The sequence below is a fragment of the Festucalex cinctus genome, chromosome 1 (assembly GCF_051991245.1).
Source record: "Festucalex cinctus isolate MCC-2025b chromosome 1, RoL_Fcin_1.0, whole genome shotgun sequence".
In the NCBI taxonomy this organism is placed as follows: Eukaryota; Metazoa; Chordata; class Actinopteri; order Syngnathiformes; family Syngnathidae; genus Festucalex; species Festucalex cinctus.
This window is the reverse complement of record NC_135411.1, coordinates 39141222-39165954: the sequence shown is the minus strand read 5'-3', so window position 1 is coordinate 39165954 and position 24733 is coordinate 39141222. Positions and strand designations below refer to the sequence as shown.

At 39.9% G+C, this 24733-nt stretch overlaps 1 protein-coding gene across 1 annotated transcript in view; it reads left to right on the top strand.

The window, feature by feature from the left end:
* The window catches only part of fbxl16 (F-box and leucine-rich repeat protein 16), a 44397-nt gene that overhangs the window by 6233 nt on the left and 13431 nt on the right, over positions 1 to 24733 (top strand). Inside the window, exon 2 of the mRNA XM_077534942.1 lies at positions 15924 to 16644. Within this exon, the coding sequence (XP_077391068.1) occupies positions 15931 to 16644 (714 nt within the window). The 5' untranslated portion in view covers positions 15924 to 15930. The remainder of the gene's footprint in view (positions 1 to 15923; positions 16645 to 24733) is intronic.

The window sequence follows — 24733 nt, the reverse complement described above, 5'->3', positions numbered from 1 at the left end:
TCATCATTGCCTTTTTTTTTTTTTTTTTTTTTTTTTTTTTTTTGTGTGTGTGTGAATCGATTTTTAAACTTCCATTTTTAATGGAAAAATATTCAACAAAACGTCTGATTCGGGTTAGGATTCACACCTTGAGCATGGAAGAATGTTATATGAACGGAACATTAAGCCTTAATATTTTATTTTAATGCTGTTCAAACATGAAACAGATTACAACCTCTATAAGACTGAAATTTCAGATAAATAAATAATACATTTTCATATAAATCTTACACTCTACAAGCTTACTGATTAGTATTTTCTAAATTTGAATGAAAATAAATCGCAACAATCGACTTATAAATTCGTATCGGGATTAATTGGTATCGAATCGAATCGTGACCTGTGAATCGTGATACGAATCGAATCGTCAGGTACTAGGCAATTCACACCCCTAATAGTTATATATCCAGAATAATAACACAAAACGGAAAATAACATCCCAATTATTTATTTCTTTTGCAACATCATTAAAATCAAACAAGACAAAACAAACCATAAATAACCACCACCGACTTCAGTATGTCAAACAGGTTTGAAAACGACAGATGAAGGGGAGGCAACAACTCGCGGCCATCCATTCATCCATCCATCCATCCATCCATTTTCTTGACCGCTTATTCCTCACAAGGGTCGCGGGGGCTGCTGGCACCTATCTCAGCTGTCTTTGGGCAGTAGGCGGGGTACACCCTGGACTGGTTGCCAACCAATCGCAGGGCACACAGAGACGAACAACCATCCACACTCACACGCACACCTAGGGACAATTCGGAGCGCCCAATTAACCTGCCATGCATGTCTTTGGAATGTGGGAGGAGACCGGAGTACCCGGAGAAGACCCACGCGGCACGGGGAGAACATGCAAACTCCACCCAGGAAGGTCCGAGCCTGGACTCGAACCGGAGACCTCAGAACTGGGAAGCGGACGTGCTAACCACTCGACTACCGTGCCGCCCCATCCATTCATCCATCCATCCATTTTCTTAACCGCTTATTCCTCACAATGGTCGCAAGGGTGCTGGAGCCTATCCCAGGCTTCGGGCAGTAGGCGGGGTACACCCTGAATTGGTTGCCAACCAATTGCAGATTCACGTGCGAAGTAAAGTTGGGTGTGTTGCCTCTGGATCTGGCTACTAGCTTAGCTAATTTTGCATCTGGTGCTTTTCTATTGTCGAATCCAAAGTATGTCCAAATAACAGACATTTCGCCCACAAGCTGCTCCGTCTCCTCCTTTGTAACTTCTGCCGTTAAATCCACCTCGGTATGCGGCAATCACAACAAACCTCGAAGTGCTCGAGTGTTGTTATGGTCACGCTGTGCTGACTGTAGGTGCCGGAGCACATACTGACTTGTATAAGCCAACAATGCTGATTGGCCAGCGCCATTAAGACACAAGGATCGACAAATCTGGTTGGCTATTACAGCGTTCACTCAAACGCCAAAGGGTGAAAAAAAAGAAAGAAAAAAAACCCTGCATTGTTTTGCGATTAGATTATTGCACTAGACCAAACCTCGATGCCGATTAGATTTAGCCCTACCATCAAGGTGTGAAGGTGGGCTGGGTTTTATGACGCTTTAGTAACGTGTGTACATTTACACTGACTGTCTTCAAGGAACGTGCCACACATTTTGACAGGGTTTTTCCCTGGCTCAAATTGGGGCAGACGTGGTATCACCCTGACTATGATGGGTGATTACCAATACCAGGTATCGGTATCGGTGCCAATACCAGTCTTATTTTATTATTTTAATGTATCGGTACTCGCGGCGGTGACCGATACCATTATGGGTCGGATCAGGGACTAGAAATTATATGAATACAAAGTTGCTATTTATTTTTGCCATTTTTAACTACAATCATTGAAAATTCAGTACATAATAAACTGTAAATATAGTTCAGCATCGTTGCAACGGTTGCTCAATCATCTGTTTCTTTTTTGGTACATTAAAGGCCCAGTCTGCCGTTTTCACTCAAGAAAATGCACTTTTTAAACAAACTAACTACTTTTCAATTTATAGATATGGGCTTTTCATAACGTGTGGGAGTGATTTTGTGCGGAACGTTCCTGTGGAAAGACAGTGTTTAAACCCCTCCAGCCAATCGCAGAGGGATTAATTGCGCTTGCACCAGATATTATACTGCCATATACTACTAATATTTTTTTGCGGATTTGGGATGACATGCAGGACAAACACAGTACTTGAAAAATCAAAAAATTTTGATATCGTTGATTTTTGTGCAAAAAAAAATGCACAAAATAAGTTGTTGCACTTAATGTTGGTTTGCTGCTCAGCAGTTTGTGCCATTCTTGAATGCATTTTTTTTTAATGCACGAGAGCCCTTTGCAATGGAAAAACAAAACAAAAACCAAAGTGTGTTGTAACTTATTTATTTATTTATTCATTTATTTATTATTTTATTGTTCAACTTAAAAATCGTTGTTGAAGGCTGGAGCATTGAGCATGACATTTATTAAGATGTTGTGATGTACATTAGTTCAATAAAAAGCAGATATATTTTGTCCATATTTAAAATGACTTTTTATGTGGCCTTCCCAGTAGCAATGATGAAAAATTGTGGCCTGCTCCATCATTTAGGGTGCCCATCCCGAGTCTAAATTGTTTGTGTGTCTCCAGTATGTCTATGTGCCCTGCGATCGGCTGGTAATCAGTCCAAGTGGATCCCACTTTGCTCCCAAAGTCACATGGGATCGGCTGTAGCTCACTCGATCAAATTTGAAATTTTTTTATAAACTGTCATGAATCATGAAAATGTAATTAGATGTCCAGACACATCTTAGGATTTATAACTGTCATACCAGTATAAAAATAAGTTAAACTGTAAAATATAAGTTGTAATTTATTTCCCTCATGGTATGAATCATGTGTATGCATGGATGTGTATGAAATAGCGCTGTCACTATCGAATATTTTTAGAACCGATTAATCGATTGATTATTCAATCGATTAATCGACAAATCAGATACATTTTAATTTTGCATTAAAGTGTATTTAAAAAGCATTTTCTCCTGATTACTGTTCATTAACCAGTGATTGGTGTTTATTTTGTACTTCATATTTGCATAATGATTAAAAAAAAGAGGTGGATTGATCTCTTCCAAAGTAGAGACAGATGTTTACAAATGTCTTATTTTGATTAAACACAGAATATAGTCTTCTTTCATGAAGGACTACAGAAATCAATGGACAATTACTGTTGACATGCTGAAATCAGAGGATTTGGACAATTTAAAAAAAAAAAAAAAGGCTCTTAACGATTACTCGATTATTTAAATAGTTGTTGATTGATTTGGTAATCGATTACTTATTGATTAATCAATTAATTTTGACAGCTCTAGTATGGAAGTATGCTCGTTCACTGGATGTAAAAAGTCTACACACCCCTGCTTAAATGCCAAGTTTTCGTGATGGCCAAAAAAAAAAAAAATGACACCATCCATCCATCCATTTTCTTGACCGCTTACTCCTCACAAGGGTCGTGGGGGTTGCTGGCGCCTATCTCAGCTGGCTCTGGGCAGTAGGCGGGGGACACCCTGGACTGGTTGCCAGCCAATCGCAGGGCACACAGAGACGAACAACCATCCATACGCACAAGCACACCTAGGGACAATTTGGAGCGCCCAATTTACCTGCCATGCATGTTTTTGGAATGTGGGAGGAGACCGGAGTACCCGGAGAAGACCCACGCGGGCACAGGGAGAACATGCAAACTCCACCCAGGAAGGCCGGAGCCTGGACTCGAACCCGAGTCCTCAGAACTGGGAGGCTGACGTGCTAAAATGACACCATGATAAATCATTTAAAAACACTTTCCACCATCATGTGAGCATTTTCCTATATGCATTTGTGAGATTTCAAGTGTGTTTTTGCAATATTTTGAAAACAAGGTTGAGCTATTTGACCATGGATGGAAAAAAAAACCACATTTAAATTACACATTGAAATGATAAGACTCAATGACTACAGCTTAATGGCATGGCGACTGAGTGGGTTAAAATTGCCCATAGATGTGAATGCTAGTGTGAATAGTTGTCTGTATGTGGCCTGAGATTGACGGGTGACTAGTCTAGGGTCAAGCCTCTTTTTCACCAAAGTCAGCAGATAAGAGGCTCCAGCTCACCCAGGATCCAGTGAGGTCAAACGCAAAGAAAAATTGATGGTTGGATGGATCGATGTCTGATGCCGGAGTCTGCCATTCATCTAACATAATGCATAATCCTTGCTAATATCATTTCAAGCTATCATGATATCAATTTGATGCCATTAAGTTCAATGGGAAAGTCACTGGCTTTATTTGTCATAAATGATTCATGATATCATTAGATGGAATGATAAGACCTTGTAAGCCACGTTGATCTGCCTCTTGCACTCTGCTTGCACACCATAATACACAATGCTTGAGATTCATGCCGTCTGCCCCGATTCGCTCCCATAATGCAACTGCGGCTCATTGTTGGTAATGACAGCTTCTTAGGAGGCCTCTTTCCTAAAAGTGAGTATACGTGTTTCAAAAGTTGAGTTTCAGGCTTTGTGCTAACGTTGTACTTTTTTTTTTTTTTTTTTTTTAACTCTTTGACCAACAAATAATAACGATTAGTAAAATCACGATGTATGCCGCCATAAATGTTAAATGACGTCAACTACCTTTTGTGTTTTTTTTTTGTGTGTGTGTTTTTTTGTTTTTGTTTTTTTTAAATCAATGGGCAGTGCAACATCTAAGTGAAGCGTGCCTGGTCAATAGGTTGTGGAATCAAAAACACTCACTAACTACGGCCAGCAGATGGCAGCATTGTATCTCTTTTCAATGGGCTGCCGGTGTATGAAATTACAATGAAACATGACAATATCTGATGAAATAGAACTTTTTCAAGGATGATGTGAATCATCAAAGCTTTTGTCATATTATTTATTTATTTATTTTGATAACATGTGGCAGTAAAAGAGTTTACCTTTCACCCTGAATCTACCTCCTGTTTGTCCCGTGTTTGTGCATGTTGCACTTGGAAGTTGCAGATTTGAAAGTGGGTTTGTCACATGACATCACAGTGACAGATTGTTCGAGACAGGATTTTACAAAATCATATATAATTTTTTGCCTCGTCTTTGTTTATGAACTAAAATGTCCACATATTTTAGTCCTTTTTTTCCATTCTGATTCACTTAATGTTTATTAATGAGGGTTTTAGTCTAATTTAGTCTAGTCAGTAATTAGCACTAGTTGCCTCACTTTTAACCAACAGTTCAAACAAAGCAAAATTCCAGATATATCATTTATTGCTATCAGGCTGGATAGGCGCTCTCAAAGCCCGGACTTGGACACCCTTTATCTTTCTAGAATCAAATGTGTGTTGTCAGCGTGAGTTCAGTTCCCGCACAGTGCCAAGTTCAAACGCAAGCCTGAAAAAAATGTCTGTCTCTGTACGTGCACTGTGACTGACTGTCAGCCAGTCCACATGTAGTTTTCAGGGTGTAGTTGCTGGGGTAGGCTGCAGCTCACCCGCAACCCTTAACAGAATGTCGTGTAGAGATGGATGTACAGCGAAAAGCGGAGTTGTGTAAACAGCCCCTGAGATGGTCACACTTGGCTGCAGTACAGAATGAGTAGTTCAGAATATAAATAGACAGAACCTATTCCTATTAATTGCTACAAACAAAGTTTTGTCATTTTAGTAAGTAATATTTATCAGCATTGCTCAATGTTGCTTCCCTTGCCTAAAAAAAGTGGATTAAGGCTTTCACTGTAGTTGCTGTCATAAAATGTTAGTTGCCAGCCATGGTTACATCTCACTCGATCATAAAAGCATTGCCAGTGTGTGTTAGCATCTCTAATTGTCATGATTGGTGTTTTTGCTGATTTGATTTCAATTAGATTTAGTTTCATCATATTCTTCCTTGGGTTTAGCACATTTTCTTCAGCTCGGTTAATTACTGCGCATCGCAAATTTTTACACATTTTACATTATCACTTTACACGCATGAATGGCCCAACGAACTCATTAGCAGAGCAGGAATACAAAGATATGTCACATGCCAGAATGGCTGAGTTTCACAGGGGGAAATTCATTCATGTGTTTCCAATGTGCCAAGACAGATTACTACGGAGCCCCTAAGGTGAGATGGTAGAAAAAAAAACAACAACGTTGCGTTCCCTCGCAAAAAACTTTGCGTTCTCTTGCAAAGATTGCGAGGGAACGCAAAGTTGTTTTTTTTCGCCTACCATGTCACCTTAGGTGCGCCGTAAACACTTCCGGGTCATCTTCCATGTGACCAAAAGCGACGAGGATGTAATGTTTGTAAACATGAAACAAAGCAGTGGGAAAGATTTCCCAAAGCGACCAGGATGGAGCATGTATTTTCCCACTGCTTTCTTTACACATCGCTTTTGGTAACATGGAAGATGACCCGGAAGTGTTTACGGAGCACCTAAGGTGACATGGTAGGCGAAAAAAAACAACTTTGCGTTCCCTCGTTTTTTTTTTTTTTTTTTTTTTTTTTTTTTTTTTTTTTTTTTTTTTTTTCCTACCATGTCACCTTAGGTGCGCCGTAGACTACTGGACAATCTTGAGGAGACTGACAGTTGAAAATTACTTGTATAAATTGTTGGTGCTAATGGTCATTTCTGGAGTGCCAAACATTTAAGAGTCACCTTTTATGGTAATTAGATGCACATAGTCTAAAACTGTGAGGCTGTGTTTTGCTTCTATTCCCAGTTTACAAAATATGACCCAAGTTTCTGTTTTAGGAATCTCTGGCTCGGCATAAGGTGGAAAATAAGAAAATCCAAGACATTCATGTGAAGTGAGCTCATAATTATTAAGATCCTGGCGCTCGATGAATAACAGGGACAGAAATGTTGATCGTAGAGGTGCTGAATTTGGCTCCATGAATCATGGAAGCAAGATGGAAAATGAGTTATTCATACAGCTCCACTTCACAGCCTGGGCTGACTTCTCATCTTAGCTGACTGAGGCCCTTTGCAGCGAACCAAGCACACATCACTGGCAGTGCTACTGAGCTGGAAAGGAAGACTTGTTTAGGTAACTCCCGACTCGGTGGGATAAACACGGTGATAGTGCTCCTCTGCAGTTACAGTATGTCGAGCCTAGTGAGAGTGATTCATCAGGAGAGACAAACCTGTTGCCTCCTTCTGAAGCGCAACACGGTGCTTCTATAACAGAGGCGGACATTTTTTTCTCCTCGGAGGCCTGCATACAGAAAAATGGAAGGATGCCAGGACCGCTTTGACATTCTTAGGCTGAATTTATTAAGCATACTAAAACCAATCCATGAAGCGAATGTATGTTGTTTTGGTGTACACTGAATTTCAGTTATTTGGAAAAAGTCACAGCTTAATCTTAAAGATGATAGTAAAAATAGTTTAGGACCTTTCAGAATCTGAAGGTGGCTCACGGCTCGCTAATCCACAAAAATAAATCTGCCCCTTCACTGAGCAGCAGCTGAATCACTTTGCACAATGAGAACCAAAGCAAAAGTGACAATCTTTACAGCAGCGTTTACTTGGGGATCCTCGGATGTGAGATTTTCACTATCGTCGGACCTTGACATACAATGCAAAATCTGGACCACCAAACCATTTTTGGCTTTTGAAATGTAATTGTCTTTAGCCACTGTGGTTTTATGTTGATAAATTATGCTACTACTACACAGTAAATGGCTTATTTACATATCTAGAACAGATCTCTATTTAAATGTATTATTAGTTGTAGTAACAGTCATAGTTGTTGGCAGTTGTTTCATGAGAGCCTTTTGTTTGAGCAATAAACATAACTACATGCATTCAAGTACAGCTTTTAATAAATGTTTGCGTATGACATTCGGAATATTTCTTCATGTCAAACTATCGGGGTCATTTTTTCTCATTTTACATTATCCAACTAATTAACTGATTAGAAAAAGAGGAGGATGAGCATGTGCAGTGGATCAGAAAATGTTGACGTCCTAATAACATTAAATGTTGAAAGAATTGACACATTACAGGTGCCCTTTAAATTTGACAGGGAAAAAAATGTTGATTAAAAAGCCTTTTTAATTAAGCAATTAATTGTGATTAATCAAAATTCTATGACGGGATTAATCTGATTAAAACATTTAATTGATTGACATCTCAAAAACGAATTAAAGTCAATTTTATTACTTTAACCCAAATCGAATTTCTGATTGAGTATGAACAAAATTTCCAGGGTACAACCTGAGTTGGTTGCCAGACAATTGTCGGGCACACATAGATGAACAAACATACACACAACCACATCACTGGACAATTTAGTATTCAATTAACGTACGTAGGCACAGGGAGAACATGGAAGCTCCACACAGGAAGGCTGGAGGCTGTATTTGAAACCCTGGACTGCTGAACAGTGAGTTGAATGTGCTTAGCGGTGAGCTACCAAGCCGTAAACTCATTGAAATAAAACAAAAAAACATATTTGTAGTCCAATAACAAAATGCTATTAAAAACAGAAAACTGACCCTATAAAAAGTTTTTATTTCTATTTAAAACTAAAAAGTTTTTTTTTTTTTAATAAAAAAGCTAGAACTGTAAAAATTATGAAAAAAAAATTCCTTGATATTTTTTCCCGTCTTGAATTCTCATATGTATTAGATAAAAATGGCAAATTTTACACACAAAGCGGAGCTAAATTATTATTATTTTTTTTAGTCTGCAAAAGAATTGCATGTGTTCCAGTGTGCCCCCACATCTAAAAAACAAAAAAAAAAAAAAAAAAAAAAAAAAAAACATGCATAGTTGGTTAGTTGAACACTAAATTGTCCCTTGATGTGTACGTTTGTTCACCTATGTGTGCCCTACTGGCAACCACCTCAGGTTGAACATTACACATTTTGTTCATACTGAATCAGAAATTCAATTCGGGGTAAAGTAATACAATTGACTTTAATTAGTTTATTCCAAAGTAAAATGTTATTTGGAATTAATGTTATTATTTGGCTTGAGAAAAATAAATGTCTTTGATTTATATTAAATTGAAAATGATTTCAACCAAATCATGAATATAATGAGAAAAAAACTAAAAAAAAAAAAAACGAAAAAAAATAGCTCTAACAAATGACAGCTTTTTGTTTGTTTATTTGTTTGTTTAGTCCAACAAATCACTTTTTAGTCTACACACACCGGTGGAAGGACTAATATACGTGCAATCAGCCCTGGGGAAAGGTTCAGTTGAAGGAGCTACAATATTACCTCACCAATTAATAATGACACACAGGACTATGTTCAAGAACAATCCCAACACTACTTACTTATTCATATATCAAACAGTTTATCCTCACGAGGATCGCTGGCATGCTGCAGCCTATCCCAGCTACTTTCGGGCAGTATACACCATGAACTGGTTGCAAGCCAACCTCTAACTACAGTATACTGTAGGAGTTCAAAAAGCTTCATATCAAATATATATCAAGGTGTGAAATAAAATACATTGTGCTCACCAGAGATGCTGATGCAGCAAACCTCATTTCTTCGTCTGTGTAAGCGAACTCTTCCACTCTTGCATTTTGTCCTGCTCTGATAGTGCCCAAAAAATCAATTTCAGGGTTGAAACAAGTCAGCCAGCAACAGTTTTGGTTCATTTTGCCTCATAAACTCTTTTTCTGAAAAATGCACCTTGGAAAATGAATTTTTACCTGTGTCCGACATCATCCTACCTTGTAAATCAATATTTGGTCCGCATTTAAAACAATGAGAGGGATTAAGCATAGCTGAACTAATCAACGGACTGAAAAATGCCGACCTTACTCGGAGGATTCGTGAAGGCGCAGCATGGTGAATCTGAAAAATGACTGGTTAAAAAAAAAGAAAAAAAAAGAAACAGCCATTTCAACCGTGGGTGTTTATGTGTGTGCATGGTCAGCGCTAGCACTCTGGAAGGTGTTGGGCAACAAATATTTGAATGGCAACACATCGAATCTGAACGACACATAAAAGTCAACCTCTAAACGACTGGAAGCTGCACAGCCAAGACACACGCTAGGAAATGAACACAAAAAAAGACAGTTGTCATTTCATGTAAGATGTCAATGTAGGTCCATACTTTGAATCTGATGGTGTTTGTGCCCTGACCTCATTGCCATTGGTTGTTAAATTTGACATTACTAAACCTTCCAATATAATCTATCTGTATGGTTTGCGTGTTAACGATAAGAATGTAGCTATATTTTACATCATTGTACATGTTACGATTCCTCGGCAAGTGTAGACCCAAGTGCAGGGAAGGAAGGCAGCAGGGAGCAGAGGTGGGTAGAGTAGCCAAAAATTGTACGCAAGTAAGAGTAGCGTTACTTCAAAATAATATTACTCAAGTAAAAGTAAAATGTAGTCATTAAAAAAATTTACTCAAGTAGAAGTAAAAAAGTATTCGCTAAAAAGAATACTCAAGTACTGAGTAACTGCTTGAATAATGTCTGATTTATTTTTTTTTAAAAACGATGTAATCACACAGACAAAAACATTCATTTTGTTGGGGTGAACCCTCTGTTGACACAAAACATATCAAGCTTTGAGTTTACAGGCGAGTAAGCCATTGAAATCACACATTCAGTTCAATTTGCAAAGTTAAATTAAGTTAACTATATTAGAGTAGGATTTCTGATGATTAATTTATTAAATCTGAGTACACCTGAAAATATTGCGGTCACTTAATTTCTGTAAATACTCATCCGCAGAATAATTAGAAACTTGTACGTTTTAGCCTAAATCTTTTTTGTTTACATATGCTATCATTGCTACATTGAATAAGACGTTGATATGTTTTCTTACCAGGTTCTGGCATTACATAAAGTCAAGTGTTTATCTGTTCACAAAACTTCTTTAAAGTTAATCATTTGTGACACTTAGTGGCTACCGCCAATTCATGCCTCCATATAACATGTATCGTGATCTGTTTAATTTATGGCAACAGTAAACCAAGTGTCTGCAAAAGAGTCTATGTGAAAAGGTCCTTTTCAACACTTAAGAAAAATACCTGCCTAAATACAGCAAAAAGGGAATTTAGGTCAAACTTATCGCGACATGTTAACTCAGGTTCGATGTGGAATTTTTATATGCCGAAATGTCCGTTTGTTTCGGCAGACACATAAGACACCGTATTATAAAGCTGTTATTACGCACAACGTGTAAGGTAAACATGCTAATTATATGAGGCCATGGGTGTTCGGCTTCGTCCTCTCCGGCTGACATGTTCCAAATGCCGCCTGTGGTCATGTGACTGCATTGTTACGTCTGATTGGTAGAATGTTAAGGGCAGGAGTCGTCATGTGATTATTGTTGCTATGTCTGATTGGTGAAATGCAGTCATGTGGCAGAACCGCTGTTGGCTCTCTGGTAGAGATAATGAAAAAAGGACAAAACGTAACGACTTTAGTATGGCCAAATATAGCGGAGTAAGAGTAGCGATCCTTCTTCACACATCTTATCAAGGAAAAGTAAAAAGTATTGTGTGGTAAAACTACTCTTAGAAGTACATAAAAAAAAAATAAAAAAAGTTAATCAAGTACATGTAACGGAGTAAATGTAACTCGTTACTACCCACCTCTGGCAGGGAGGTTGAGGTGCTCAAAAAAGAAGTGTACTTTAAACAAAGCAAATGGCAAACAAGGTATTTAGCAACTTAAATCAAAACAACAAAGTCCAGATACTAACAAAAAACTTCAACAACAAACTAACAAAAACCTGACAGGGAAAAACGAGGCGTGGCAACAGCAAGGCAAAACTCAGCAGCATGACGACGGGAAAATAATAGGGGTGGGAATCTCTGACATGAGGCCGATTCGATATGTATCTCGATACACAAGTTGCGATTCGATTGAAAAACGATTATCTTTCAGAACAGAACAGTTCGATACGGTTCGATTAAGTTTGGGAACGATACAATTTACGATTCGATACGATTAATTTCAATATTCAAAACTTATAGTGACATTTGTTGCTTGTAAACAAGCTTACAACACCACAAATTTTTACAGTATCTACAAATGTGTTAAAAAAAGAACAACAACAATGTCTTCTATATTTTTATATATTGAATCAATTATTTAAATGGACCGGAACAAAGGGCTGGGCGATATGACTGAAAAATGTATCAGTTTAAATATTTATTAGTTGTTATTGACAGTTATAATTGTTTTTTTTGTTTTTTTAATTCAAAATCAGGATCAGGAAAACAAAAGGCTGATAATTCAATTTGAAATATAAATATTTAACCTTTAAAAAGACACCAACACAATTAAACAGAATATGTCCACATTGTGAAGTATTTCAGAAACATAAATTTAAGACATGAAATAAACCTACCGTCCAGCCAAAAGAAATATGAAGCCACCTTATGGAACAATAAATCTATCAAACACATTTTAACCACTTCATATATCCAAAAATATTTCCAAAAGTGCCCTAACCTTTTTATCAACAATTTTTGTTTTTCTTTGCCATCACATTCATTTTTGGTTAATGTATGACATCTTTTTTGTTTTTTTAATCTGAGACACGATGATGACCATTTGTTTTGTTTTTTGGGCTGTCGTTCATTTTGAGTTTGATGACGTAATTGCGGGCACGTCTCAGTTCCCTGCTGCTCATGCGAGTTGTGTACATTGACAGGGAGCCACAAACTGAGAAATGAGATACTTGCAGTGTGCTTTTAGCTTAGCTGGTGTGTTGGCTGTGGGACATACCTGTGTCGTTTGAATCCATGCATTGGATCGTCACGGGAGTTATTCTTTTTGGCTCGCGCGCAGTACCAACGCCGGCCCGGGACATACAAGTGCACCGAGAGGACTCGATAGCCATGGGAAATACCGAGATGTACGACACCTGCTTCTGCTAACTGTCTCCACTGTTGCATGTTGTCACTCGTTGTGCGCGCGCGCGCCGTGTCGCGAGCACGGCGTTGACGGTAGGCTCCCCCCCAAGGTGCGTAACGTCTTTGCATTATGTTTACAACATCCGGGGAATGAAGCGTCTCTGAGCGCTACTTTGCTCGCTCTCTGTAAACACGGAAGTAGCTTGAATAGTGCTGCTACTGAAATGTAAACAAAACAAGTAGAGCACGGTGCAGAACTCTTGCTATTGTTATGAAAACCATAAAGCCTCACTCGCAACCGATTCACAGCAACGCGATATCCGGTCCACAGCTTTACAAGCAATGTATCTAAGGATTCCCGGTGGATTTTGTATCGGTTGACAAGTTTGCTACCGATACGGTCGTTTAGCTCCCCTTGACGACCGATGGTTCGGTCGAATCGGTTTTTTGTCCCACCCCTAGAAAATAACAATGAACCGACAAAGGACTAAACACACACACAAACACACACACACACACACACACACACTAATTGACAATGATTAGACACAACTGAGCAAGACACAAGTGGCAGGGGATTCTGATTGGTAGATACATGAGGAAGGGCAGGTGACAAGGTGGACAAAACGAAGCTTAGATTCAGACGAGGGGATGACACAAGGACAACAACTCAAAAACACAGAACATGACCGACTTAAGGAAACACGAGGAAAAATAACCAAAACACAAACTAACCCTAATCAATTATAAAAGTGACCCCGTAAAAAACAAAAAACAAACATGACAGTACATTTTTGTATGTTTTCTCATTTAGGTTTATAGATAAACTGTAATTTACATCCCAATGTGCCACATCAACCAGCTATTTAAAAACAGCAATATGTTTAATCTTGTTGTTTGGCTTGTGTAAATTGTTTGGGATCTTATTATAATTGTGTACCTAAAGAAGAATTAGATGAGTGTAGATTTGATGATGGCATTCATTAGGATAATAGAGGCGTCTTTTTACATGTTATTTCATAATGTGAAATTTGTGCTTGCTCTGAAATATGTCAGACTTTTTCGAAACGCTTCAGTGCTGGCTGTAGCCAGTCTAGCTGAAAGAATTGTATTATGTAATGGAGGAACCTGGTGATGCTGCAGATGAGGCAGAGCAAGGCTCCATCTGCTAAGGGACCGGCAGAAAATTCTGCAAATCTCCAACAGGGCTCGTGCTAATGAATCGATAGCATGAACAGATACATGTTAGTGTACACGGATGTAGCATGCGTTGATGCACAGTGGGTTGTTTTGGCACAATAGGGCCGAGTGATGCTGTTGTGTGTGAAGCCCTAAAGTCAGGGTGTTACATAACTGATCAGTTGGAGCCTCCTCCTGCTGCTGACACGGTGAGATCAGAGAGAACAGGCAAGATGAGGCCATTGGCCGCGGATCATTTGCACTCTCATGTGAACATGGCATCCGCATTCTGTCCAGAAACATACGTATTTCAACTGTGTGAAAACAAATTGAAGAATTCGCTTCTAAATCAGTGAACAAATAGAGTATGATGATGATGTAACTGTAGTACAGTTATGTGGAAATCTATCGGTCTTGAGTGTCGACTGGCTTGCCAATCCATCTATCGAAAAATGTGAACTGTAAAGTCAAAAAAGGTTTTCAATTTCAATTCAAATTTTTTTTATTTCATTCTTCAAAAGGGAGGAAGCAGAGGAAGACCAAAGAGGAGATTTCTGGATGTGGTGTGGGAAGATTTGTAGGTTAGCGAAGAAGACGCAGAGGACAGTAAGAAATGGAGGATGATGATTTGGTGTGATGACCACTCAATAAGTTGAAGCCAAAGAAAAAAGAACAAGATTTAGTGTATTCAACATATTACAGAGTAAAACATAGTCAATTATAGAATACTCATGTGATTTCATCACTTCACATCACAACACATATGTTCCATTTCCTTCAGCTTCAAGCTACAAAAATGTTTTGACTGTGCGTACTGTGCAATGAAAGCATTTTATTTTATTTTTTTTGGTCACAGTTAGGTATCAAAGGCAACACAATTATGTTTTTTCAAGATGGTGTGGGTTTGATGAAGTCCAGCAATATAGAAAATGGTTGGATGGATATTTAGCAGGGCGGCACGGTAGTCGAGTGGTTAGCACGTCCGCTTCCCAGTTCTGAGGTCTCCGGTTCGAGTCCAGGCTCGGACCTTCCTGGGTGGAGTTTGCATGTTCTCCCCGTGCCCGCGTGGGTCTTCTCCGGGTACTCCGGTCTCCTCCCACATTCCAAAGACATGCATGGCAGGTTAATTGGGCGCTCCGAATTGTCCCTAGGTGTGCTTGTGAGTGTGGATGGTTGTTCGTCTCTGTGTGCCCTGCGATTGGTTGGCAACCAGTCCAGGGTGCCCCCCGCCTACTGCCCAGAGCCAGCTGAGATAGGCGCCAGCAGCCCCCGCGACCCTTGTGAGGAATAAGCGGTCAAGAAAATGGATGGATGGATGGATATTTAGCAGAAACCATCTGTTCAATCTCCGCAATCTAGATGACCAAAACCTTAGTTTTTAAGGGTTAATAATGAAAACTTCAATCAAATAGTTTCTGCAAACCTCACCATCAACTAAATAATAAACATTTCATTCACATAAATGCTAAAGAGTAGCTTGGTTTCCACAAAACTTTGCAGAAACGTGGTCATCATGAGTCAGGTGGAACAGATTCAACTTTGGTGAATAGAGGTGCAAGAAATTTGTTTTCACCGTTACAGTCCACTTTCACTGGGGTCAGGTTGGTCAATGAGCCACCAGATCCTGAGATGTGTCGAAAAAAACCTGCTACGTGAAACTGTTGGGGCTAAATTTGCAATGTACACCTGTAGGAGTGGAGTGCAACAGTCTCATCCATGATTGTTCAATTGAACCACTCGGGCAGATCTTTTATATTGATGCACAGCAGCAGTCGAACTGCACTTTAGATTTACTTGGACTAAAGTGCATATTTTCCGATTTTTAATATTGGATGTGTGCTTTTCCCTCAGGTTCCCAATGTTGAACATGTCCACCCCCAGTGAGCTGAAGTCTCCCTGCGTGACTCGCAACGGCATGGTGAAGCTTCCCCCCAGCCAAGCCAACGGTCTGGGTAGTGCCAGCATCACCAAGGGCACCCCTGCTGCCAAAAACCGCTTGTGCCAGTCCTCCTCAGTTCCCTCCATTCTGCCTCCGCCACCATCCTCCCTTCCCTACCACCACCACCACCACCACCACCTGGACAACACGGTCATGCCACATTCAGCAGCCTCCATCCTCGGTTGTGACCTGGAACCCGGGAAGCAGCTTGTAGGTCTGAAGTCGTCGCTACGCCAACTGCCCCCGCTCACTCTCCCCAAACCCATTCTGCTGGAGCGCCAGCTTGTCCTGGATGAGAAGCTGCTAAACCGACTGCTCTGGTACTTCACCACAGCTGAAAAGTGTGTGCTGGCACAGGTGTGCAAGACATGGCGAAAGGTGCTGTACCAGCCCAAGTTCTGGGAGGGTGTGACACCCATATTGCACGCCAAGGAGCTTTATACCCTGTTGCCCAATGGAGACAAGGAGTTTGTCAGTCTTCAGGCCTTTGCACTGCGTGGCTTTCAGTCTTTTTGCTTAGTGGGCGTGTCAGACCTGGACATTTGCGAGTTCATTGACAACTACCCGCTCTCCAAGAAGGGCGTACGTTCAGTCAGCCTCAAGAGGTCCACTATCACGGATGCCGGATTAGAGGTGGGTCATTCTCTCGTATGAGCTTCCTTTGTGTTTTCACCTGATTTTAAAACACGATGTACAGAGTTGCCCTGCCTAGATACGAAAAGCCTTACAATACCCTTAAAATGTTTAAGTTAAGCCTATAAAGGCTGCAAGATGGTGGCAACTGGCAAGGCATCATTTATGTCAAGTCAAACTCTTCAAGTGCCTTCAACATTGTTGCTTGACACCAAAATGTCAGAAGAAGGCACCGAAGCAATACTTTTATTGGTTTGTCCTGAACAAAAAAAGTAGGTGGATTTCTCAGCAAGTAATGGAGGATAAGTAAAAAAAAAAAAAAAAAAATCAAATCCTTTAGCTATGTCTACACCCGCTTGGCAAGTCCATTGTATTATTGATCTTTTGTTTATTTTTAACTGTATTTAGGACATCAGTTTTCAGTGTAGTGTTGTTCCGATACCGGTTTTTGGCTCCCGATACCGATACTCAGCTTTGCAGTATCGGCCGATACCGATACCATACTGATACTTAAGGCTTTTTTTTCCTCAACATGAAAAAGCTGTCCCGCCATTGGTTCAGAGCATTCAAGGGCCAATAGGATATCTTAGATCGGCATGCAGTGAACATGTCACATACCAGTGAATGTCGTGCACCAGCAAGACACAAGATGCTGCATCCAAAATTAGAGTTGGAATGAATGGTATCGGTATGTTACTTGCGAGTAGTCACCGATACTGATACCACTGTTTTAATGCAGTATCGGCACCTCTACCGATACCAGTATCGGTATCGGAACAACACTATTTCAGTGTATCAATAGTGTTGTAGTGGTCCCACATTGAAAGCTAAGCTTTGAAGACTAAGTTGTCCATATTTGTGAATGCAAATGTGAATGGTTGTTTGTTTTACGGTGTATATCACGTGTGGCAAGATCCGGTCCTCGAGGGCCTGAGTCCTGCATGTTTTCGAGGTTTCTCTACTCCAACACACCTGATTCATTGACCAGGATCATTATCAGGCTCCTGCAGAGCTTGCTGATGAGCTTAAATATGAATCAGCTGTGTTGAATATGGGAAACCTCTAAAACATGCAGGACTCTGGCACTCGAGGACCGGACTTTGACACCATTGGTGTATATGATCTCCAATTTGCTGGTGACCAGTCCAGAGTCTATACTCAGCTCCCTCGGTCACGTGTGTCTTGTCCAGGTGTCTCTCGTCTTGTCAGTTGTGTATATTTAGTTCCTTGCTTTCTTTCCATCCATGACATTCGATTGTCCGTTTCATGTTTACGTTATGTCGTGTTAATTAAGCGTTTCTTTGCTTCTTCAGTTGAAGTCTTGTGCTTGTTTTATTTTGGAATTTTGTTAATTAATTTTGTTGGCATTGTTGATGGGAGTGGTAGAGAAGTGTTATTTTTTCCTCATGATATTGATTGTATTGTGCTATCGTATATTTTATGCTATGAACAGAAGCTGTTGCGTGTTTCTCAGATGGCTTTTCATACCTGCTAGGCAAGGATGCTATTCTGGGATGAGTGGATGGTTGCCATGGTGAAAGCTGGAACTGTTGACTGCATGATCTACAGTCTATGTGGACTTTCCTTTTGTGGGTGTTGAAATGTGCATTACCAATTGATTGCACCGATAACAGAAGAATTATGCGGGTCATCATCACAGTAAAACCAACCTCGGACATTTACAGCATTTTTTAAATGTTGGTGCTACCGGTAGAACATAAAAAACCGTATGACACAAACTCATTCATATTTCATCCCATACCTACATGCATGAATACATATGTAACAGATACCAGCTTGAGTTGTGCGGTGCACGTTACTAAAACCTCGATTCCTGTGCCTTCAAACTGTCTGCTGACGACCAGAGGTGTTTAATCCAGGTCCAGAAAGTAAAAACCCTGCCACAGTTTGGCTTTAGCCACAGGTGCATCTAATCAACCAGCAGGTAAACAAGTTACTTACCAATCGGCCAAGTAGAACCTCCTGTGACTCAAGCCAAACTGTGGCAGGGTTTTTACTTTCTGGATCTGGATTACCCACCTCTGTTGACGACCCGGGTTTTTAGTTCAGAGGTCAACGTTGTACGCGCCCAAGCTGGAGACATGGTGGCGACGGACATATAAAAAAGGGCGATTCTCAAAAAGAATACACCAAAAACATCACACGATATTTCAAAAACAATAGAAAGCTCTAGTTTGGCCACATATGTTGTGTATATACCAGCAAGTTTTTATTTCATGTTTTACAAGTGCCCAGTGTGGCCACCACCAGCAGCATGGACAACATCAAGTCGATGATAATTCCTCTCAAACGCGCCTCAGCATGTCACACTCCAACATGTTGATTGCAGCTGTTATTAGAATTTTCAGTCTCTTGTAACTTATATCCGTATTCTCATATTTATTACCTTTCAACCACTGAATCCCAAATCAATTTGAATGGTTCACGAATTGTACTGCTGCCAAAAATCCAGTTTAATCATACAGTGGTCACTCACTACTTCGCGGTTCACTTATTCACTCCATCACGGATTTATATTTGGGTGCAGTTATGCTGTTACTTTTGTCCTTTTTTGTAATATTTGAGTCCCATATTTTCACGACTATAAGGCACACCTAAAAGCCTTCAATTTTTTCAAAAGCTGACCATGCGCCTTATAATCCAGTGCGCCTTATATATGGATCAATATTGAGCCGCAACAGGTCTCGCTGTCAAGACGCTCATCGGTGACACTGCACGATCGGTGACGCGCATGCGCAGAAGATTCCTCCATCTTGGATGGCTAGCTAATACTAATACTTTACCTCAGAGAAAATAAAAAAACAGCTGTGTATTCATTTTGGGTGTGAATGGAGTTATCAGAAAGCTGGTTTGTAATCTATTCATAAAGTTTGACTGACCTATCTGACTGTTTTGTTGACATTCCCTTTAGCGCAGCACCATCTAATGCGTGCATAACGTAACCCCAGCCTCTACTGTAGCGCCTTATATATGGAAAAGTTTTAAAATATGTCATTCACTGAAGGTGCGCCTTATAATGCGGTGCACCTTATAGTGCGGAAAATACGGTAAATATAAACAGTTCTTTCTTTCATTCAACACCATCTATTTCATTTTTAAACAAAATATAGATTATTTGGTAAATTAAGTGTACCATGATGAGTTTAAAAATGATCGTTTACTGTAGAAGAAGTAGAAAAGCAAGCTCCTTATGGTGACAGACAGCATTATCGGATATTGCAGAAAAGAAAAAAAAAACGTCTTTTTTTTTTTTTAATCTACATACTACTACCGGCAAATTGCCGTTGTTGTCAAATCCAGCTTTTTTCATCTTAGACAGCTGGCTAAGGTAAAAAATCTCCTATCCCAGCAGCACATAGAAACGGTAATCCATGCCTTTGTTACATCTCGGCTGGATTACTGTAATGCATTTTATTTTGGAATTAGCCAGTCCTCCCTCCAGCATCTCCAGCTTGTCCAAAATGTTGCTGCTCGTCTCCTTACTGGTGCCCGTAAGAGGGAACACATAACCCCGATACTGGGCTCTCTTCACTGGCTGCCCATGAAATTTAGTCCACTTTAAGATTCTTCTATTTGTTTTCAAATCTCTCAATGGTCTTGCCCCACCTTATCTCGCCGAGCTCTTGCACCCCTACACACCTGCCCAGTGCCTCAGATCAGCAGACCAGAATCAATTGGAGGTACCGAGGGCTAAGCGGAGGCTTAGAGGAGATCGAGCCTTTGCTGTTGCCGGTCTCTCCCTTTGGAACGACCTTCCACTAAATATTAGACAATCCCGCTCATGAGACTTGTTCTTGGTGTTTTGTGGTGTGTATGAGTTTGATGTTTAGTCTACTTACTTATGTATTTATTTATTTATTCACTCGCCTATTTCTTATCAATTTTCTGATGTAAAATGTATTTACTTGGGAAAAAAACGTGTATACACACTCCAAAATGTTTGCTTTGTTCTTGTTTGGTTACCTTATTCTTTACTGCACAACCGATATTTATGTTTATGTACAGCACTTTGTACAGCAATGCCTGTTCTTAACGCGCTTTATAAATAGAGTTGAGAATAAATTAGAGCGATATGGCATAAGAGGCTTAGCATATAAATGGGTTAATAGTTACCTCGATAAAAATATATTTGCAGTTTAACAACATACAATCAAAACAATTGATGATCTCTCACAGCGTTCCCCAAGTGTCAGTGCTTGGCCCTTAGTCATTCATATTACTGTAAATATAATCAATATCTGCTGTGTTTTGTTCACTGATGAGACAAATCTCTATTGCTGAGAAATGACAAGCCCACTGATTTGCGACAGTTAAATATAGTTGTTCTGGTGTCGAATTGCACTACTTGTCAGTAGAGAATGGGCGAACTCACAGTTGTGTTAGACTAATATGTGTCCCCCACAAACAAATGACTGGTGGGAACTAATAAGCTAATCGTGAGACCTGGAGTTGCAATTGTTTTTTAGCTTCTCAGTGTGCCTTTTTGATTTGATTTTAAAACCGGTAATTCAAGCCAACAGCTCGGTGTTCCAACAATGGCAAAAGGCTTTACCGTCTGAGCCCGCAACAGCTTTCAGCCAACCGGTTTGTGAGTGATGCTGCTTATTTCTCTTTCTTGCGTCTTGTCCCTTCTCACTATCCCCTTCAATGGCATTCATTTTGCTTCTGTTTATCTTTCCTTCTCCTTCTCTGTCTTCTGTTTCTGCCTCTCATTCACGTTGTTTTGGTGGTTTGACTTTTGTTCGGCTTCCTGTCTGGGAGCGTCTTCTCCTGGGGCGGGCGCTTACCAATCAGCCAATCAATGCATGGACATCACTCGCTTCTCACGCTCATCAAAGCGCGATTGACTGGTATTATGTCACAAGAGAACAGATTCCTTCAGATTTCGCAAAAAATTCGTTTCAGTTTTGCCGGCAATAGTATGAAATGGTCAGATTATCGTACTTTTGCCATTTTTTTAGTATTATTGATCATACAGATGGACACATTATCGTACAAATACGATAATTATCGTACACCTGGCAACACCGGGGATGCTGCCATGAAGTACACACACACACACACACACACACACCTACACACACACACACACACACACACACACACACACACACAAACACAAACCGGACCCGTCGCCATGGGCGGGCCTTGGGGGTCCGTGCCCGCCCTGTCAGTCAGCCGTGCCCGCCCTAGCAAGATGACTCACCAACTATTCATCCTATCAGTCACGTAAACTTGCGCCTTCTGTTTCAAGTAAAGCATGGCGTGCCAGCCAACCACATACCTCCTTTCAGGTTTGGCTGTGATTGACAACTAAGCGAGCCAATGACAATCAGGATCAGGAGGGATGGGGTGGGGTGGGGGGAGAGGCGCGCTCTGCAGACGTGCCTTAGCCAAATCTACTTCCGGGTAGATAGTGCGCATTTGCCTGCTGGCGCTGGGACAAAGACTGAGCAGTGAGCAGTCGTGTCGCTTTAATGGAAGCCACCAAATGCCAAACCTCGATCCAGGATGACACAGTTGACATCAATGGGAATCCTGAGTCCACTGGTTACGTTTACAAGTGAGTGTCAAACTTTTATTTTAATTAGTCAAGCCACACAGCACGGATGAATTGTAGAAATACACAGTATGCTGTTAACAGACCCAAGCAGTCACACATACACAACAACAACTAAGGAGCATAAAATTATTTATCACTAAAGCAGTTGCAGTACAATGTGAGTTGAATTCTCTTTTTTTATTGCCAAGTTTGTTCATGTTGATGACTGTCACTAAGTTCTAATGAAAAAAACAGCACTTTACACATCCTTTTGGATTGATATTCTGCTTAGTTTTTCACTGAATCCATATGTTGTTTCTGTATATCATCGACATAACCTTATTTCTAAATCACTTTAAAACAGCCATTGCTGCATACACAGTGCTGTGCATGGAATAGAAATTAGTCTTTTAGTAGACACAAGTGAAATAAAATAACACAAAATAAAATTAATTAGAGTAAATATAAGTAGATAAGTATACACGCAAATAAAATACTAAAAAAAATAAAAAATCTGTACAAGTATAGAAATAAAATAACACAAAATACAGAAGGCACCATAAAAAGAGTAAAATGATGTGAAGTCTCATGCTGAGTCAAAGAACAAAGAATAGAGATGTCTGGCAAAAATGAAAGGAAATTTTGTCCATATCGTACAGCCCTACTTCCAACACGCAAATGAAGGCAACTGCTAGCCAATTCCAGATAGAAGGGGTTGGGTCACAGAGTCATTCATTCGGACATAGTTGTTTACAGAAGTGAAGAGTGGATTTGTTTCAAATGAAATTTTGAGTTGAATAAATGCAAAATGAACTACACATTTTTTTTTCAGTTTGTCTTTGAGATTTCAGAACGAACTGCCGCTTTTAAGTGACAGAAAATATTTCTGAACACTTTTGCAGTTGTCACAATGCCGCTGTTCAACCTGATGAACATTAGATTTAGGTTGATAAAGTGTGCCCCCCCCAAAAAAGGTAATGCCCCCCCTACAATTTCTTTCTGGTGACGGGTCTGACACAAACAAAATCTACGTTGTGCTTGTGCATTGTTGGAATGTCAGTGAAATGTATATATTTTAATACTTTTCTTCTTTGAATCATTAATATTGTGTGTGCAAATGCAATGCCATGATTTTAGTGAGGTTAGTACAAAGTCATCACCATAAAAGGAATTGTACACTATAAAGACGGTAAATATGAAATAATCACTTGGTGATTCATTATGAATCAAGTATATTATGAATATATGGGGCCAGTAGCTCAACATGCTTGATTGTCAGACTGTGTATTGGAGCAAGCAAGAGGAGAATGGTCAGTGCCTGTTTATCCCCAATAACCTCTTGGGCCAGAGAAGACAAATCCTGGACTGGTTGCCAGTCAGTTGCAGAGCAAATCTATACAGTAGATTGACAAGGCAACAGTTCACGCTCACATTTGTCTTTGAGTGGGAATTGAACAGACGCTGGCTACACCTTTGGTAGTGGGGTTGGCCTTTTGTCAGGCAAGCAAATTCAATTCAACTGCAAATTCTTTTGTCAATATGCACAAATGTGGGTGCAATTTGTTGATAATATTTGCACTGCCTGTCTAATCATTAACTTTACATATGTACAGTTAATAAAATCTATACCAACACTGTTAGTGTTTATGTTGTGTATGGCTGCCACAAACGACTATTTTGCTAGTCGACTAATCACCAACAGTAGTCGCGATTAGTCGACTAATCGTATCGTAACGTCAGCCTCCTTAAATAATTGCCCAAAGTATTTTTTTTGGACCGTTTTTTCCTCAGAAAACCCCAAAAACGGAACCACATTTTGTCTTGCATATTTTACATTGAACATTATTCGCTTTAGCATCTTTGTAGAAATGTTCCCAAACTTTCGAAGTCCGATGTCAGTTAGCCATGATAGCATACTGTGTACAGCTGGTGCTAAGAGTATATACTGTAGCTTCTGGTGACATCACGTCTGACCCGGATGAATGCTACCGCGCATTTGCGTCCAGTAAGAGCAGGCGGCAGGCAGGAGGACGAGTGGCAGGCAGTCAAGCGAGCGGTTGAGGCAATTATGGAAGAAAAAACAAATATAAGGCTGATATATATTATGTCAAACTGACTAGTCGACTATTTAAATTAGCCGTCGACACTTTTGGTCGTCAACGTAGTCACGACTAGTCGACTAATCATGGCAGCCCTAATGTTGTGCCAAAACTTCCACAACAAAATATGCATTTAAAACATTGTAGTTTCTGCAAGTCATTATCAGTAATACGGTGAAAATGCAGCGGAATGTGAATTTTTACCGTGCAAGTCGTGCGCTCCAGGACTGGGCAAAATTCAGAATTCAAATTCAATTCAATGGACATAAATGAATGAATTTGAATGTGAATTGACTCCACCCCACAGGCTGTTGAATTTAATTTGAATTGCAGGAAGCAGAATTAAATACATTTTTTAACATACATTTTTCTTCCAAATGTAGTACGGAGACTAACATTAAGTATAAATTTAGTTAGTGCTGTAAAG